Source organism: Cetorhinus maximus, chromosome 8 (assembly GCF_964194155.1).
Source record: "Cetorhinus maximus chromosome 8, sCetMax3.hap1.1, whole genome shotgun sequence".
In the NCBI taxonomy this organism is placed as follows: Eukaryota; Metazoa; Chordata; class Chondrichthyes; order Lamniformes; family Cetorhinidae; genus Cetorhinus; species Cetorhinus maximus.
This window is the reverse complement of record NC_135886.1, coordinates 129,361,586-129,382,317: the sequence shown is the minus strand read 5'-3', so window position 1 is coordinate 129,382,317 and position 20,732 is coordinate 129,361,586. Positions and strand designations below refer to the sequence as shown.

Below are 20,732 nucleotides of genomic sequence, written 5' to 3'. Positions count from 1 at the left end.
AAATCCTAGCATTCCTTCCCTAACAGTACTGTGGGTGTGCCTACGCCACATGGACTGCCATGGTTCAAGAAGGTGGCTCACCATCTTCTTGAGGACAATTAGGGATAGATAACAAATGTTGGTCTGGCCAGTGATGCCAACATCCTGGTGAAAGAATAAAAAAGAGCCTCAGCTTTGATGCCCTGAGTAAGTGGTTCTCAAACTGACGTATATTGATCCCTGGGGGTCTGTAGAGACTTTCCTGGGTCTGCACAGTCATATACCTAATGATCAGGGTTGCCTTACTGGTGGACAATCCTGCAAGGCACTATGATCGGAGAGAGGTATATGGTCTAGTATAAGGAGATCAGTGGCAGTTAGAGGTGGGCTTGGTGTGAGCCAAGAGGCTGGAGCGAGGTGCAGTTGTCACATGTACAATGCAGAATGGGCTGGCTGTAGCGCCATGGAGGGGAACGAAAATGGAAGAGTGCTGAGATTAGCACAAAGATTGCTAGGTAAATTCCCAGTTACCCAGGGTGGTATCACATGATAAACGGGAAGAATGGTTATTTGGCCAAAGTACCAGGGGGTGGTGAAACCTATGGAGCTGTACCCCAGCATTGTATTTAAAAGCGAAGGGGAGAATTGGACAGATCTTTCTTTGACGGAAGCAACGCTATGCATTGCACATTTGGGAAGGTTTGACCTGCCTGGAGTTGGGGTGGCAGCATGTGGTGAATCTGTGTGCATACGTACTGTGAAATGGGAGAGAATGGTGACAGTGATATTTATATAATAACCTTATGATTTTAACCTTAGAAACATTGAAACCCATCAATCATTCTTCGCCAAAAGAGGCATTCTGGCAAAACCCTAAAATGTCAACAGCTTCAAACTAAGCAAAACGATGCGGAGACTCCCCCTCGCTATGAACTCAGAATGGCGTTCACCTTAAGCAGTCCTTGATTCTAGATGACTGTTAACTGGCTCTGAATTTTTAATTAAAGAACGACTCTCACATTGGTTTACCCAATCTTTTGACCCCCCCCCCCCCCCAACAGTGAATAAAGCCGAAACTGAGAAGGCCAATTTATCTGAGCGCGAGGCGGCCTCGCATCTACACTTCACTTGCGTTTTATTTCCAGACCAAGTTACGCTAAATTAGGTTACCATCCTAACCAATTAAGAACGCTTGCAGAGATGAATGAGCATTGTCAAGTCAGTGTTTGCATGTGTCAAAACAGCCACTCTCCCCGCCCTTTCCTTTCTCGGCTCCTCCCTCTTGCTGTGACGGGGGCTGAAGGCTGCAGGGTGCCCCCGAGGCGGGGCGATCGCGTTAATATACCAAGCGATGAGCTCCTGCAGTTTGAGATAGCGAAAAAGAGGGTGGTGGTGGTGGTAAGAGGGGAGGAATATAAGGGGTAGCAATATTCTGCTACATTAGTAGCGCAGGCGCCCAGAGGAAGAGGGAACCTTGGGTTTCAAAGAAAGGATACATTTGGCAACATTTAGTAACAACCCGAAACCACAACCATTGTTCGTTCAGCCGCGAACAGCTGATCCGCGGGACACTGTGTGACAAGGGAGAAATAGAGCTGTAATTGATCACTGCAGGATTAGACAGGACGGAGCGTCAGACCTGTGGGCAGGACAAGGGAGGCGTCTGTAAAAAACCCAGGATTAGCGGAGAGGAGGGGGGAAAAGAAAAAGTCGGGATAAGCTTGCGAATCCATCATGGGCCACCCTCCGTTGGAATTCAGCGATTGCTCTCTGGACAGCCCGGATTTCAGGGAGCGGCTGAAGTCTTACGAGCAAGAGCTGGAGAGGACCAACAAATTCATCAAGGAAGTAATCAAAGACGGGACCTCGCTCATCAATGCCATTAAAAGTGAGTGTTTTACGACAGGGGCATCCTGAAACACCGGGGGGAGGAGGAGGAGAGGGGGGGAGGGGGGGGGGGAATACCATAGGAAATGACAGCACCGAAGCTTGTTAAGCACCAGGCAAAATCTATCTGGGCGAAACGGGGCTTCTAAGCTTTAAAAGTGTCGCTGAATTTGAAAATTTGGAGAAGCCTGTTCGAGTAGAACTGTACCCTGCACGGCAGCCTCGTTGTTGCAGATGTAATATCCGCTGTTGTGTATGCTTGCTGAAAGCGCTCGTTTTCATTTGGCATTTTGTGCTGATTTTGTGTGTGAGAGAGCAGGGCTGGCGAGCGGCTATGGTGACACCAGCCCTTTTTAAATGGGTTCTGTGTTCAGCAAAATATGTTTTTTTTTCTGTTGCTGCAAGCCACATCTATTGGTGCCAACAGAGTGGGCAGATGGGATGGAGCAGAGAGACCTTGACGTTTTGGACCGAAAGGTTCCTGTTGATGAGAGCTGTTCGTTCAACCAACTGGCCGATCAGCCGCTATAGCATCACAGTGCAAAGCTAGCCTGTGGTATGTTCAAGGACAGCTTGTGACCAATTCCTCCCCTAAATCCAGATGCCTTGATTATAGCCGCTTGACAACAACAACTTGCATTTATATCACAACATTTTTATATAGCGCCTTTACCGTAGTAAAATACCCCAGACGTAAGGAGGGAATTCCAGAGCTTGACTTGGACAGCTGAAGGCAAGGTCAACATTGACGGGGCTAAGTGGGTGCGTGCACAGGAGAGGCCAGAGTTGGAGTAGCTCAGCCTTCTTTTGGGGGTGGGGAGGGGGGGGTGGTGGAATGTAGGTTACTGAGATTGGGGTGAGGCCATAGAGGGATTTCAACAGGAGGATGAGAATTTTAAAATTGATATCATGTTGCTGATTGTCAAATTGTGAGAATTAATTTGAGGAATCAGCCTTTCAATTCTGCTTTATAATATTATAAATATTAGTCCCTTTCAAGAAAAAAAGGAATTCAGTAAGAAATCACTTCGCACTCAGAACAAGTCAGCTCCCATGTTGTAGGTACATTCATGGTGTACAAGTTATGACAGGTTTGGATAGGGTAGACAAGGAAAAACTGTTTTATTAGCTTATGTTAGACTAAGAGACACAGATATAAGGTTTTGGGCAAGTGATACAGGGGTAATCTGAGGAAGAACTCCTTTTGTTTTTATGGAACAAATGCTAATGACCTGGAACTCGCTCTCCACAAGGGTGGTGGAAGCAGAGAAAATCAAAGATTTCAAAAGGAAATCTTATGAGGACTCGAAGGAAATAAACTTGCATGATGTGGGGATTGGGTGGGAGAATGGGACTCACTGGGTTGCTCCAAGGAGAGCCAATTTAGACACGATGGGCTGAATGGCCTCCTTCTGTGCCATAAATGACTCTATTTCCTTTCATCAGTATTCTTAGTGAAATCATAAATAGACATACTTAGAGCTTTATTAGAAATATTAACCAAAGAAAGTCTTCAAATTCTAGCTCATGGAATAAAAGGGAAAGTAGCCACTTGGATAAGAAATTGGTTGAGTGACAGGAAACTGAGTAATGATAAATAGCTATTTTTCAGATTGGAGGAAGGTTTGTAGTGAAGTTCCCCAGGGGTCAGTGTTGGGACCCTTGCTCTTCCCGATATATATTAATGACTGTGACTATGGTGTTCAGGGCATGATTTCAAAATTTGCAGATGATGCAAAGATTGGAAACATTGTCAACTGTGATCGGGATAGTCTTGAACTTCAAAAGGACATGGATGTGTTGGTAGATTGGGCAGACCAGTGTCAGATGAAATTCAATGCAGAGAAGTGTAAGGTGATTCATTTTGGCAGGAAGAATATGGAGAGACAGTATAAAATAATGGGAGAAACTCTAAAGGAGGTGCAGGAACAGGGGGACGGACCTTGGTGTAAATATTAAGTCATAGAAGATGGCAGGGCATGTTGAGAGAGCAGGTAATAAAGCATATAGCATCTTGGGCTTTATTAATAGGGGCATTGAGTACAGAAATAAGGAGGTCATGTTGAATTTGTATAAGACACTAGTTAGACCACATCTGGAGCACTGTGTCCAGCCCTGGCACCATACTTGAGGAAGGATGTGAAGGTATTGGAGAGGGTACAGATGAGATTTACAAGAATGATTCTGGGATAAAGAACTGTAGCTATGAGGAGAGGTTGGGACATTTCCTTGCAGAAAAGAAGGCTGAGAGGAGACTTGATAGAGGTATTCAAGATGGGGTATGGATAGGGTAAATAGTGAGAAACTGTTCCCACTCAAGAGAGCATCAAGAACTAGAGGGCACAGATTCAAATGAAAAGGAGTAATAGTATTGTGAGAGGAAAAAAAATTCACCCAGAGGGTGGTTGGAGCCTAGAACTAATTTCCTGAGAGGGTGGTGAAGGCAGGTTCGATCGATGTACTCAAAAGGGAATTGGATTGCTACCTGAAAAGAGAGAAAGTGCAAGGTTACGGGGATAAGACAGGGGAGTGGGACTAGGTAGAATGCTCTTTCAGAAAGCCAGTGCAGATTCGATGGGCTGAATGGCCCCCTGCACTGTAAATATTCTGAGATATATTTATAATGCTGTTACACGGAACAATCTTGATGTTTAGAAGGTATTTAAAGCAATATGGATGGAGATACACTGCAGTGTTAATGTAGATATGACATGCAACAGCCCATGTGCCTTATACTTGCAGCTTTTATTTTTTTTAAAAGCAACTTTAAGCAGCAGCAAGCAGCTGATTCAAATTTCAGCTGCATTTTCTGCAGAAGTTACGTCCTGTCTCTAGTATTTTGCCTCCTGCTTGAATGTCTGTTTGTGTTCGTCTCTGACTCCTGCTCTCCAGCTCACCTCTCTCATCTGTTTATATGTCTTGGGTTTGGTGCCTTCTGATGAAGTTCCTTATCTCCAGCTCTTGGGATCAGCATATGTTCCTTACCACAGCCTGCTGACCCCAGAATGCTAATGTAATGACACGTTTTGTCGTATGATACTTGGGAGGAGTTTGTGGGGCCTGCCCAGCGAGGGTTCAAATCCATTAGCAATTATGGAAGCTTGAAGTATTTAAGGAACCGTTTTATAAAAATAAATATTCCATGTTGCTGGTTCATCTTACCTCATCATCTTTCTTTCCTGTCTGGCAAAGACGAGTTTGGGCTTGGGGGTGTTTTCTACCCTTCTCCTTCGCCAGTCACCATAGTCAAATAATCTTCTAACATTTAATGTATTACAGTTGAATGAACTTTATCGGAGTGCAGGTACTGTTGGGGTAAAGTAATCTGGTTTAACTTAAACAAATTCACTATTGGGTAAAAAGAAGCCATTGTCCTTGGTTCCTGCTACAAATTCCATTCCCTAGCTACTGACTCCATCGCTCTCCTGACGACTGTAAGGTTATATCAGACTGCTCACAACATTGGTGTCAGGTTTGACCCCAAGATGAGCTTCCAACCACAAATTTGTGCCATCCCTAGGGCAGCCTATTTCCACTTCTGTAACATGGCCTGACTCTGGCCCTGCCTCAACTCATCTGCAGCAGAAACCCTAATCTATGCCTTTATTATGTCTAGATTTGATACTTCAACACACCCCTGATCGTTCTCCCACGTTCTATCATTTGTAAACTTGAGGTCATCCAAACTCTGTTGCCCTTGTCCATATGCACACTAAGACCCATTCACCCATCACCCCTGTGCTCGTTGACCTAGTTGGCTCTTTGTTAAGCAATGCCTTGATTTTACAAATTCTCATCCTTGTTTTCAAATCCCTCCATGACCTAATCCCTCCCTATCTCCTCCTCCTTATCCCTGTGCAATCTCCATCACCACCACAAGTCAGATATCGGTGTTCATATAATTCTAACCTCTTGAGCATTTCCAATTTTAATTTTAATGGCTGTGTCATCAGCTGCCTTAGGCCCTAAGCTCTGGAGCTCTCTCCATAAGTCTCTCCACCTCTTTTTCCTCTTTAAAACCTATCTCTTTAACCAAGCTGTTGGCATCTGCCCTCATATTGCCCTTTTTAGTTCAGTGTCAAATTTTGTTTTCTTATGCTCTTGTGAAGTTCTTGGTATGATTTATGATGTTAAAGGTGCCAAATAAATACAAGTTGTTATTTATTTGGCTTCCCCCAGTCAACTAGATTAAAACGTCAATTTCTCTTTTGACTTTGGGCACCTGGTTGAACAAGTGGGTTATAACATTTTACCATCTTTTTAACCACAACATCTCAGATGACAAGAAGTCACTTAGAGTCCTTTTTGAAGTTGAGTAACTGGCACATACAACAGGGCTCAATCAGTGCATGCACCAGGCAGATAACCTTTTATGGGGAATATTATTTTGTGAGCACCTCTCCCCTCCTCCCCTCTTACACACATACATATACACACGCACCCACGCACGCACAAGTCAGATCCCAGGGTGGAACCCAGCTTGATAAACCCTAATTTCTATTTTTTGTTTAGAAACGTGGAGGGTGGCTACTGAACAGAATCATGGGAGTCAGCTGATGAACTTTTAACAAAAATATAAAACATTTATTAAACAAGAAAAGATGAACTATCTAACAATACTCCTTCACCCACAACTATACCTTTCCAGATACATACAGATTCGTAAGGATAACATAAATGCTATCTTATACTCTCATGTTCACAGTAAGTACATAGCTCATGTAAACCAATAGGAGACTTGTGGTCGGGCACACCACACTCTGAAACCAAAGTGACAGATGCTACCCCAAACAGATGCCATGGACCCCTCATCAACTCCCCCCATGATGCTTGTCACACCATGAGCCAACTGGTATGAGGGGCATGGACAGGGTGGATAGGAAGCAGCTGTTCCCCTTCGTTGAAGGGTCATTCGCAAGGGAGCATAAGTTCAAGGTGAGGGGCAGGAGGTTTAGGGGGGATGTGAGGAAAAACTTTTTTACCCAGAGGGTGGTGATGGTCTGGAATGCATTGCCTGGGAGGGTGGTGGAGGCGGGTTGCCTCACATCCTTTTAAAAAGTACCTGGATGAGAACTTGGCACATCATAACATTCAAGGCTATGAGCCAAGTGCTGGTAAATAGGATTAGGTAGGTAGGTCAGGTGTTTCTCACGTGTCGGTGCAGACTTGATGGGCTGAAGGGCCTCTTCTGCACTGTGATTCTGTGGTCTCACTGAACTTCATCTTTCACATGAGGGTTTCCAATCCCTACTCTCGAAGAACTCTCTTTGGAATCTTCTCCCAGACGACGCTTTCTTTCAGGTGCCTTCCACAAGGGTCCACCTCCAGGGCTTTGAACTCTCCTCCTTCTGATGTTCCTCTCTCCTGGATCGCCACGTACATTCAAGCTTTGCCTTCCACGCATTCTCTCTCAAATGCTTAGCCATGCCAACAGAACAGCACTGCTTCAAATGCCCATAGTAAAGATTTACAGACCTCCGGCTGTCTCCTTGGATCTTCTGGCTTCCCGCAAGCCTATTTTGTTTTGTCTGCTTGCTGCAGTTTTCTACCTTTAAGCTTGGCGCCTTCCTCTCTGCTCCTTACTTTTATTTCCACTGAACAGGATCTTGTTCCAGATTCCTGTCCCTGTCCTTTGACTTAACTGTCTTCTTGGGAGTTTTCCTGTTCCACTCCCTGGTTTTAGGGACTTCTTTCTTTAGTTTTTGGAACCTGCTTCCTGCACTTCCCTCTCCTGTGTCCAGCTTCTCCTGGCACCTGGCTTCAACTTTAGTTTGGGACTTGCTATCTGTCTCTCTCCTATGCTGATTCTGCTGGCAACTCCTTTCAACTGAACTGAAACTGCTTTTTCTGTGCTTTTTGAGTACTTTAATTTTTCTGTCTCTCTGTGTGGGCCTCATGTTGTTAAGTAACAGCTCAGTTTTTTCTGCCTTGTGTGTCTTAACTCCCCTCCAAGAGTGATAAGGCATCATTAGAATGCAGACATCTTTTAAAGTGAAACTAAAACTCAAGTTCCCCCCTTTCTTAACTCACCAATGCAGAAACACGAATCAAACTTAAACTTAAAGCTGAAACTCATTCCTAACCCCTATAAATACAAAGATAACTTACTTAAACTATTTCTAGTTCCTAACACATTGTACTTTTTTGGTCTGGAAAATAGGGTGAAGCAGCTTCTGTTTAATTTCAAAAACAGCATATTTTCATAAAACTTGCCAAGAATTCCATGAAAGAATTGACATTGTCAGAGCCATCTCCTTACACCCAAGTAGACAGATGGATAGGATTTTGCTTTCACGCCTCATCTGAAAGATGGCATCTCCAACTTTGTAGCAATCTGGAAACTGCCCCTTGAGGGGATGTGCAACCAACATGATTGTTGCATTTAAAATTTCCCCAATGGCTTTAGAAAGGGATGTAAGTGTCAACTCGCTTAAATTGCTGGCACATGATCAGCAGGTTCAAGCCGCACTGAGCATGCAATCCAGATTAACAATTTAGTGCAGTACTCAGTCAGCACTGCACTGTTACGTGTGATGTTTCTGGAATGACTCATGAGCTGAGGCCCTGTTTTGCTGTTCAGCTGGATGTAAGAGATCTCATGGCACTGTTCGAAAAGGAAGTATTCTTGGCCAAAGTCATCCAACAACTAAAAGCTGTCAAAAATAGATAATTTGGCCAGTAGTCATTTGTTGTTTGCAGAATCTTGTACACAAATTGGCTGCTGCACTTTGGAACTTCTTGAAGACAGAGTATGATTCTCTCCTCTATCTATTTTTCCTTCCTTCCTTTACAGGCTTGTGGAACAAAGCTCCCTATAGACCCAACAATTCATCTGCCCCTCAACCTCAAGAGCAAAATGTCCCCTGTACTTGCTGTTTTTACTTTCGAAGATTGATTGGTCTGACCAGTCCCTGCAAAAGGATGACTCATTAGTGTAATCTTGTTCTTGTAGTGTAACAGATGTTCTTGTCCTGTGACTCTGGAGAGCTGTTCCATCAGTGGCGGTGAAGTTAATGTGCTGAGCTGCTAGCCCACAATGCTTTCTAATGATGATGCCAAACATCAGAGGCATTTAAAGAGCTTCATTTGTTTACAGAACACAACATAAACAAGGAACAGGAATAGACCATGAGTAGACATTGAGCCTGCTCTGCCATTCAATATTATCATGGCTGATCTTGAGTTTTAACAGCACCTTCCTGCCCACTCCCCATATCCCTTGATTCCTTGAATGACCAGAAATCTGTCTATCCTACACTTAAATGTATTCAATGATGGAGAATTGATCCTCTAGAGTAGAGAATTCCAAAGGTTCACAACCCTTTTTGTGACGTACAACACTACTTCATCTCAGTCCTAAATGATCAACCCCTTATCCAGAGACTGTGCCCCTCTGTTTTAGATTCCCCGACCAGCAGAAACAATCTGTGTTCACTCTATCAAGCCCCTTCAGAATCTTATGTTTCACTGAGATTGCCTCTCATTCTTCTAAACTCCAGAGAATATTGGCCTAATTTACTCAGCCTCTCATTATAGGACAATGCCCTCATCCCAGTGATGAATTTAGTGAACCTTTGCTGTACTGCCTCCAATGCAAGTATATCCTTTATTAAATGTGGGGACCAGAATTGTGCACTGTATTCCAGATGTGGTCTTATCAAAACCTTGTACAATTGTAGCAGGGCTTCTTTATTCCTGTACTTTAATCCCTTTGCAATAAAAGCCAACATGCCATTTGCCTTCCTAATTACTTACTGTACTTGTATGCTAACTTTTCTGCATTCCTTGTATGAGTACACTCAAGTCTCTTTGAAAATCAACACTTAGAAGTTTCACACCTTTTTTTAAAAAAAAATCTGCTTTTCTATTCTTAAGGGAGTGGAATATTTTGAGTATCTTAATTTTGAAGCCTGCACAGGCCTTTCTCACAGAAAAATTACTCTTGTGATTTCAGCATCTATTTATTCTCCTCTACTAATAGGCTCTGAGCGCAGTTCATCATTACTAACTTCCAGAAGAACATTTACAGTCAGTATATTTCATTTGGAGAATACTTGACTGGCTGTTGAATGGAGGAGAAGCATGCTTATAACTCTTCCATAAGTCACTTGTTCACTTGGGTTTGGGACAAATCTTGGGTTCAAATTTTCTTGCACATAGATACAACATAAAATCTGCTGCATATATCACCTCTTCATGTATGGTTTACGTATGGAAGAGTGGTGTATGCATTTATAGATTGGCTGTAAAATATGAGTATATTGCTGTAAAATATGAGTATATAGAGGAGGAATAATAACCAGGTAGAATGCCAGAGCTGCTACTCTAATATAGTTTTAGCTTCGTTTAAGATTCCTTGTTGTAGATTACTTCTAGACTAGATTAGCTAGATATTAAAGGGACATTGCATCAAGTGATACTAGTGGTTTAAGCTGAAAGGCCAGACAATCTGTGACCAAATCTTTAGATGGAAAAAAAGTAACATACAGCACTGCTGTTGTTTGATCTATCGCACGTTATTGAGCTATTGAACACACATTTGTTGCGTTTGTCTCAAATATTGGTAAAACAATAGTTTTTAGTCTAAAATGGATAAATTAAAGGTAATTTCCACTTTCCACTCCATAAACAAAAGTAGTGCAGAAACCAGGGGACCAAATGGAAGCTATTGATATGAAATGGAACAAGCAGTTCCAAACATTACAAAAATGCTGCTATGATGGATGCTACAACATTGATCCTATAGACTTTGGCTTATACACTTCGTTTCCAAGACAGCACAACCTGTTTTGGCATGCAGAGCTTACAAATGGTCAAACACACTTTCCTAAAGAAATTATACGCAGTTTGATCCACTTTTATGAATACTTGCTTTGGTTCTAATGGAGCAGAAATTCTTCAAAGTGAGCAATATATTTTAATTCAGTTTCCTGGGGAGAAGAAATAAACTTTTATAGTTGAGATCCAAATGTTGCAAAGGATGTGCCTGGGCAGAGTGACCTCTTGCCATAGAAAATAATTTATCTGTAGCTCTATCATTAGCTGACCTGTTTTAGCATAGCCTAGCTGATTAAATAGGTTCTCTACCAGGTTACAGTTAGTATTATGGTCAATGCTTGTTAAAATCAAATGTTGAGCACACCAGTGTCCTTGGTTAAATGCATTACCTGGTGTAGCATATAGCCTACACAGATGAGGAAGGCCATCTCAGATGGTAACTGGTAGGATTGTTATAAATGACATCACCAATGGGTTAGGGAGGGGAGCAAACTAATTTCAGCTTCCACACATGACTCCTACTGATATCACCTGTTGGGAAGTGGAAAAGAAATTAAAAATAATGATAGAATTTGTGTCAAAACACACCATATCGCTCTGTCACTTGCATGCATGATGTCATAACTGAAATGCCATCTAATGCCCTGGGTCTTCTCTGTCCCACTCCTTAAAATGTTTTGCCAAGTGGTTTTCCAAAAGGACAATGTCCCTTTTTATAGAATTTGACAAGCTTGGTGACCTTTGCGCATGCCCCAAACCTCCCACAGAAGCTGTCTACAAAGATGTTCTGTCCCAGCGATTAGAGGCACAATGATCCTAGAAAAGATGGGAGTGGGCCGTGATAAGAGCAGACTTCTGCATTCCCAGGACTTGTTTCTGGAACCCAGGGCAACCATTATATTAGACAGTCTCGGCAGTCGTGTGGCCTGTGAACCGAAACACAATTGGCCTAGTGTGCAGAAAAATGTTCAGTTCAACAATAGAGCTATCTTGAGACTTTGTAATGAGGAACTTGCTGTAATCTTTCTGTCAGGAGAGTTAAGGTTGAATAATAGGAACTAACGTCATGGTTGATTCATTCAGAGAATCAAATCTGCTCACTTAGAATACCAGCTTTCTGGATTATGTAATGTATTCGATAATGAAATGAGGTCCAAATCAATAAAAACTGCCAGATTATAAACTTGTTTTAGGCAAATTGCACAGATATTGGTGATATAGATATACATAGAAGTTGCAACACAACAGTAAGCCATTTGCCCAACCAGTCCATATCTGTATTTATATACCCTTTCTGAGCAAATAGTCCTAATCACATTTGCCAACCTTCTTTCTGTGTTGTTTTGTACCCTATTTTCCTCCTTCCAGCTATCCAATCCAATCTTGAATGGTGATTGTTTGTTTCTGTCTCAACTATAAGCCCTGGGAGTGAAGTCCCAATCTCTAAGCTTTCTGTTCCAGATTTCTTCGGTTTAATTATGTATCCCTCATTTTAGATCTTTCGACCACTGCTTTCATCGACTCATGCCCAATTCTTTCATTATTTTGAACACTTCTATCATGTTGTCATTGAACCTCATTGCTCTAATGGAAGTTCCAAATTTTCCAGTATTTCATTGTAATTGTTCAATAATTTGAGATATTATATAGGCTCATTATTTCTTCTTAGCTTTTATGTTCTACACATCCTGTGGATGGAAATACTAGAGTTCTATTGATTTTTTTCCTAATGACCTTCTCAACCTCAGAGCTGTACTGAATATCCTGTGAATATGTACTTTCAAATTCCTCAACTCTTCCACAGTGCCAATTGTACTTTCATTGAGAGTATAACTACTGCTGTTATTTTATCAAAATGTATCAACTCTATCACTCTCTGATCATGTCTGTATCCCCATGCAATATCCTTTGAACTCTGTGTAAATTACTTCTGACTATTTTGTCTTCATGTACATGGTTATTTCATTCTTAAGCTTAGCCCAAGTAGAGCATATAGTTTAAAAATTTCCTTGCCATTGGTCTGGAATTACCCAGACTAGTTGAAACTCCCTCTTGGCCACTGGGCCAGTCCCCTGACACATGTCCATACTCCAGACCCCTCAAGTATAATTTCTAGTACCTTAATTTCCTCCTTTGTTTTACCCAGAATCTTGGGTGTACCCCGCTCTCTGGTTTTTGCCTAAGGCTTCATAAAATAGATTTCAATGTTGAAATGATTGACAGTTTTGAGCATCAAGAATGGTGATCACATTGCACTAAACATTGTCTATCCACTGCCACCATCTCTCTAGGCAGTTGGAAATCCTTTATTCTGGTACGTGCCAGTATTTCCAATTCATCATTGGAAACGGGATAGGTGAAGTTGATGTCGCTCACCGGTTTCCAGCTGTGAACTTTGACTTTTTTTTTTAAAAAAGCTGCTCTCAGGCTGCTGATGGAATCTAAATTCAAGTAATAATCTGGAATTGAAAAACTAATCTCAGTAATGGTGATCGTGACAACCATTGTTGATTTGTCGTTTAAAAACTCATCTGGTTCACCAATGTCCTTTAGGGAAGGAAATCTGCCATCCTTACCTGCTCTGGCCTACATGTGACTCCAGACCCACAGCAATGTGGTTGACTCTTAATTGCGCTCTGAAATGATGTGGCAAGCCACTCAGTTCAAGGGAAATTAGGGATGGGCAACAAATGCTGGCTGTGCCCACATGCCATGAAAGCATAAATAAAAATAAAACTTGTTCATCCTTAATTGATTGCAGGTACAGCTGAGTGGCTTGCTGGGTTATTTAAGAAAGCATTAAGAGTCAACTAAGTAGTATGAGGCTGTAATCCCGTGTAGGCTTGGCAGAGTAAGGGTGGCATGTTTCCTTCCTTGGAGGATATTAGTGACCTGCTTGGAATTTTTATGACGATCCAACAACAATCATGGTCATCATTCAGATACAGAATCACAGAATCGTTACGGTGTAGAAGGAAGCCATTTGGCCCATCATGTTTGCACAGGCTCTCTGAGCATTTTAACTGAGTGCCAATCTCCTGCCTTTTCCCCTTGACCCTGCACATTGTTTCTATTTAAGTAATCATCCAATGCCCTCTTGAATGCTTCAATTGAACCTGCCTCCACCACACTTTCAGGCAGTGCATTCCAAACCCTAACTACTCGCTATGTGAATAAGTTTTTTTTTCACCTCCTCTTTGTACCAGCTCACATGTGACCACATTTATTGAGTTCAATTCCACAACTTGCCATGGTGAGTTTGAACTCTTTATTGTACAACCATGAGTTTGCCCCCAGAGTAATTTTCGTGTGACTGTAAGGAGAATTAGATTGTGTTGTAAATGTCACCGTGGAATCTCAATGAGTCAAACTCAGGTGACAAATTTTGCTTGTGTTGAAGTTATCAACCTTTGCTGCCTACAGGATAGCAAAAGCTATAGAACAATTGTTATGATCCCAGCTGACGTTACTACTGGACAAACCTGATCCCAAGGTGGAACCCGGCTTGATAGATCCTAAATTTTATTTGTTTGTTTAGATATATGGAGAGTATCTACTGAATACAGTCACAGAAGTCAGCTGATGAACTTTTAATAAAAGAATAAAACACATATTAAACCAGAAAAGATGAACAATGTTACTATACTCCTTCACCCACAACTATACCTTTACAGATATATACAGATTTGTATGGATGACACAAGTTGCCAAAAGCTATCTTATACTCTCATGTCCACAGTCCATGTAAACCAATAGGCAACCTGTGGTGAGACACACTACACTCTGAAACCAAGTGACAGATGCCACCTCAAACAGATGCTATGGATCTCTCCTCAACTCCCCCCAAACACATGTCACACTATGAGCCAACAGGCCTTACTGAATACCGTCTTTCACATGAGGGTTTCCAATCTCCACTCTCCAAAAACTCGCCTTGGAATCTTCTCCCAAATCAACACTTTTTCTCTCAGACGCCCTCCGCAAGGGTTCACCTCCAGGGTTGCAAACTCTCCTTCTGATGTTCCTTTCCCCTGGGTCACCACATGCATTTAAGCTTTCCTCCATGCACTGTCTCTCACTGACTCAGCCGTCAACAGTGCACCACTGCTTTACATGCCCAGAGCAAAGAGTTACAGACCTTCAGTTGTCTCTTTGGACCTTCTGACTTTTCACAAGCTGTTATCTTTTTCAGCTTGGAGCCTTTCTCTCTGCCCTTTACTATTACTTCCACAGAACAGGACCTTTTCCAGGTTCCCGCCCTTCCTTTGACTAGAAGGTCTTCTTGGGACTTTGTCCTGTCCACCCTGCTGGATTTCTGGGGACTTCCTTTAGCTTGGGACTTGCTTTCTGTCCATTTCACTCCAGTGTCTCTGTGGGAGATGCTTTCAACCAACTTTAGCTTGGAACTGGCTACCTGCCCCTTCTAGGTTGTTTCTGTTTGGATGTTGTCTTTAAACTGAACTCAAAAACTGCTCTTTCTTTAGTTTTTCTGTGTGTGGGTGGATGCTGCCTCTCTGGACCCCTGTCGCTGGGCAACAGCACAGTTTTTTTTTCTACTCTTTGTTTAACTTATCCTTTAGGAGTTATAAAACTCATTAGAAATGCAGGCACCTTTTAAAGTTGAAACTAAAACTCAACTTGACCTTTTCTTAACACACAGATCCAAAAATACAAATCAAACTTAAACATTAAAGCTGAAACTCATTCCTAACACCCAGAAATACCAATGTAACTTACTTCAGCTATTTTTATTTCTTAACACAATGCCTGTGATTAGCCGAAATTCTGCAATGATTGATCCGGGCTAGCCGAGCTTTTGTTCGGTGCTAGCGAGAGAAATAATGTCGGAATTGGGGGTCATTTGACCGTGCTGACCAATCAAAGCAGAGTGGTTGAACTTAATTGACTTTTCCCTGAAATGTCTTGCAAAGTATGGTGTATCCAGTGAGAAAGTTAAGTGTTGTTGATCAGAGAGAGGGTGAAGTTGATACAACAAGCTGAAAACAGTGGCGAGAAGCAGAAAGTGGACATCGTGGGAGACTCCATCATTGAGTTTGTTCGCCATTATGAAAGCCGAGGAGAACATCTTGGAAACAGTTCAACAAACAGGCATCCTCTGCAGCAAGAAAGAGGGATGAGCACAGCTGCCTATCCCAATGTTGAAGAAGCTCTGCTGTCGTGGTTCAAGGAAACCCGAGCAGAGACTGTTCCCATCTCTGGTCCAATCCTGCAGGAAAGGGGAGTCGCCGTGGTGAAGAAGCTGGGTCACATGGAGTTCACCTGCAGCGACGGATGACTAGACCGGTTCAAGACCAGATCCCGAATAGTCTTCCTGCATGGCAAATGGTGAGGGTGCAGCGGTTACGGCAGCAATGACAGATGATGGGTTTCAAAATGGCCTCGGCCACGTCTTTAATGAGTATGCTCAGAGACATTTTTAAAGTGGATGAAACCGGACTGTTTTGCCATCTTTTGCCACACCGCTCTTTGATGTTTAAGGGGAACACAAAATGGTGGAACGTAGAGCAAGGAACATGTCACTGCTATGGTCTGCACCAACATGGATGGCACTGAAAAGGTGCCACTTCTCATGATAGGTAGGTCCAAGAAGCCATGGTGCTTTGTGAAATTCCAGACACTGCCCACATAAAATGAGGCAAATAAAACCATCTGGATGACCTCCAGCATTTTTTTTTGAGGCCACGGATCAGGAAGATGGGCAGAATGTATCAGTGAAAGAAAAGGAAGATTATATCATTGCAGACAACTGCCTCCCGCACCCCAACATTGCTGGCCTCAAGAGCATCAAGCTAATTAATTTACTTGCCTCCCGCACCATCAGCAAGCTCCAGCCAATGAATCAGTGGGTGATTAGGAACTTGAAAAGCCACTACTGACAGCAGCTGATCTCTTATCAGCTAATGGAGGCCGTCGATAAGAAGCAGAACCACAATCACACTGCACTAGAGGCCATGTTGAAAAAAAGGCATGGAAGATGGTGAAGGAAGTCACAACTGCGTACAGCTTCAACCATGTTGGCTTTAAATAGGTTACAGCTGCATGAAACGATGAGAGCGAGGTGGAGCAGGGTGAATCCGATTAGGGTCAATCCGATGACGAGGGACATTTCGTTCACCAGCGGGAGGCCAGTATGGCGATTTTGGCAGAGAGATTCAAGTTACACGGAGATGGATGGTGCTGTACACTGCCTGACAGAACTGACAGACGATGCCGTTGTAGATGCAGTATATTCTTCAGCCGGGAAGGCCAATGACCCTGAGGATTGCAATGAACACTGGCCCACCTGTTTCCCTGGTCGAGACTGTGAAGGCTGTACAAATACTCCAGGGTTTCACAGTGCAGTACGAAAACACTGAAAAGGCAGAATGTATCGTGCACTCCTGAAAACAGTGCACCTAGCAGAAAAGGATTACGGAGTTTTTTTCTTTGCTAAATCCTGGCCTTTCTCAAGGTCAACCCATGGCCTTTGCAAGGGCAGCACAATGTAAACCACATATGAACAAATGGAATCAAGATATTTTTTTCACTCTCTCTTTTGCTGTGTTTATTTTTATTCGGTATTTGAATCTGAAAAACCAGGTAATCCAGTAAGTGTTAGTGTTTTGTTGGCATATCGAATTACATAGAAACGTGTTCATGTGGCAAATTGGGCCTCCTTGGTTTTCACGAGGCTCTGCTTAATCTGAATTCGAAGGCAGCTCTCCTGGGATTTCACTCATTGACAGTTGGGAGTTAGGAAATAAAGTTTTGCAGCTTTACGGAGATGACATATTGCACAATTCAAGAGTATGACAATGAGAGTAGCGTACAGATCCGAGACTGGAGTGATCAATCTTCCATAATCTAAGGTTATAAAAAGCTTCCAATTTACGGAGGGTGAACTATATGGAAAAAAAAAAGCAAAACATTTTGCTAACTTAGTTGCTTGATGTAGAAATGAGCAGGACAGCTCTGAGGATCCTGGGTACAATGTTTGCCCTCTGCAAGTGGTGGTGTTAGAACTCCTCTCGGCCTTGAGGGAAAGTATTAGTCCGAGTTTTTTTCTAACAGATAATAGGTGGCGTCTGGTTTCCTCCAAAGCAATAAATGACTGGTCTCATAAAATGCAGTGAGTTTAATTTATTTTCAAAAATGAAAGTTGAAGCAATGCAATAGAATCAATTTGGGAGCTACAAAAGATTGCTGGAGCTCTTTGTATTAACCCGCAGAATGCATGGGAGCTTGGAGAACAAATTAACAGGACTCATTGTAGGCAAGTTTTGGCTGCTTTGCAAAATTTAAGTTTCCTGTTAATATTGCTGAGCTAGTTGGCTAAAATACTGGTTGAAATCCCTCAAACCAAGTTAACCAAATCTAAATGTGACAATCACATGTGTTTTTGCTTGTTCAGCAGAGTAAAGAAACAACTGACTTGCAAGTAGCTCAGGCATACACACCAGAAGATCTCAGGAATGATCCTTGATCTGCTGTTAGTCAGCTAGGGAGATCCCATGTATTTCTCCTGAAGGAATGTTTGTTTGTTTGTTTGTTTGCTCTGGAACCTTGCATTGTAGTCAAACACGTGCACTTCCAGCAGGGGTCACTTGATCACTATCCAGTGATCCTCATTAGAATGTGCATATGTGTGAATGGATGTTGGTGTGGACAGAATCAGAATTGACTGTGATATTGCAGTCAGATGGCTTGGTGACCTTTTTATTCATTCATGGGATGTGGGCTTTGCTGGCTAGGCCAACATTTATTGCCCATCCCTAGTTACCCTTGAGAAGGTGGTGGTGAGCTGCCTTGAACCGCTGCAGTCTATGTGGTATAGGTACACCCATAGTGCTGTTAGGTAGGGAGTTTCAGGATTTTGAGGCAACAACAGTGAAGGAACAGCGATATATTTCCAAGTTAGAATGGTGAGTGACTTGGGGGGAGCTTCCAGGTGGTGGTAGTCCCATGTGTCTGCTGCCCTTGTCCTTCTAGATGGCAGTGGTAATGGGTTTGGAAGGTGCTATCTAAGGAGCCTTTGCGAATTCCTGTAATGCATCTTGTAGATGGTACACACTGCTGCTCCTGTGCATTGGTGGTGGAGGGAGTGAATGTTTGTGGATGTAGTGCCAATCAAGCGGTCTGCTTTGTCCTGGATGGCCTACTCCTGCTCCTAATTTATATGTATGTTTGTACGTATGTGTCAATCTTCTTGTGGTGTTGGAGCTGCACTCATCCAACAAGTGGAGAGTGTTCCATCACTCTCCTGACTTGTGCCTTGTAGATGGTGGACAGGCTTTGGGGAGTTAGGAATTGAGTTACTCGCCACAGGATTCCTAGCCTCTGACCTCTTGTAGTCACAGTATTTATAAGACTAGTCCCGTTCAGTTTCTGGTCGGTGGTAACCCCCAGGATGTTGCTGGTGGGAATTCAGTGATGGTAATGCTATTGAATGTCAAGGAGTGGTGGTTAGATTCTCTTATTGGAAATGGTCATTGCCTGGCACTTGTATGGCGCAAATGTCACTTGCCATTTGTCAGCCCAAGCCTGGATATTGTCCAGGCCTTGTTGCATTTGGACATGGAATGCTTCAGTATCTGAGGAGTCGCGAATGGTGCTGAACATTGATGATTGCATAATGAACATCCCCACTCCTGACCATATGATGGAAGGAAGGTCATTGATGAAGCAGCTGAAGATGGTTGGGCCTAGGACACTGCCCTGAGGAACTCCTGCAGTGATGTCCTGGAACTGAGATGATTGACCTCCAACAACCACAATCATCTTCCTTTGTGCTAGGTATGACTCCAAACAACAGAGTGTTTCCCTGATTCCCCTTGACTCCAGTTTTGCTAGGACGCATTGATGCCACAGTCAGTCAAATACGGCCTTGATGTATGGGGCAGTCACTCTCACCTCACCTCGGGAGTTCAGCTATTTTGTCCATGTTTGAACCAAGGTTCTAATGAGGTCAGGAGCTGAGTGGCCCTTGCGGAACCCAAACTGAGCATCAGTGAGCAGGTTATTGCTAAGCAAGTGCTGCTTGATAGCACTGTTGATGACCCCTTCCATCACTTTACTGATGATGGAGAATACACTGATAGGGTGGTGATTGACCAGATTGGATCTCTCCTGCTTTTTGTGTGCAAGATACACCTGGGAAATTTTCCATATAGCCGGGTAGATGCCAGTGTTGTAGCTATACTGGAACAGCTTAGCTAGGGGTGCAGTACAAGTTCTAGAGCACAAGTCTTCAATAATATTGTCAGGGCCCATAGCCTTTGCAGTATCCAGTGCCTTCAGCTGTTTCTTGTTATCACATGGAGTGAATCGAATTGGCTGAAGACTGGCATCTGTGATGCTGGGGACCTCTGGAGGAGGCCGAGATGGACCATCCACTCGGCACTTCTGGCTAAAGATTGTAGCGAATGCTTCAGCCTTAACTTTTTCACTGACGTGCTAGGCTCCCCCACCATTGAGGATGGGGATATTCGTGGAGCCTCCTCCTCCAGTGAGTTGTTTAATTGTCCACCACAGTTCACGACTGGATGTGGCAGGACTGCAGAGCTTAGATCTGATCCGTTGGTTTTGGAATTGCTTAGCTCTATCTTGCATGCATGATTGCATGCCAAACAGCATAAGCAGCAAGTAGTCCTGTGTTATAGTGTCACCAGGTTGACACCTCCATTTTTAGGTATGCCTGGTGCTGCTGCTGGCATGCCCTCCTTCACTCTTCATGGAAGACTGTAGGTTATGCTTGATTGTCACTTGGGAAAGATACCAGAAGGTGCAAAGCTGTACTCCAGCAAGTGCCAATTCCCTCAGGAGATGGAGAGTGAAGGAGGGGTGTTTTGGAAGGAAGTATTTCTGTATCTTTGAGGCCAGCATAAACCACAGGGCAGGGGGATCCCTTCACCTGAAAGATCAATGTTGAGAGATTTATCAATAAAAATGAGATTTTATGTTTGCTAGTCTGTGTTAGACATTAACTAGCTCATTACCTTATTCACTAATTGCAAATTAGAAGTGTCCCAGTAAACACAGTTTATATGGTGTGGAGCTAATGGGTTTCAGCAGAAACTGGAAACTGGGAC

General features: G+C 43.0%; 1 protein-coding gene across 1 annotated transcript in view; it reads left to right on the top strand.

Moving 5' to 3' along the window:
- Positions 1-1,348: 1,348 nt before the first annotated feature.
- The window catches only part of ophn1 (oligophrenin 1), a 203,321-nt gene continuing 183,937 nt past the window's right edge, over positions 1,349-20,732 (top strand). Inside the window, exon 1 of the mRNA XM_078547587.1 lies at positions 1,349-1,867. Coding sequence (XP_078403713.1) covers positions 1,714-1,867 — 154 coding nt within the window. The 5' untranslated portion in view covers positions 1,349-1,713. The remainder of the gene's footprint in view (positions 1,868-20,732) is intronic.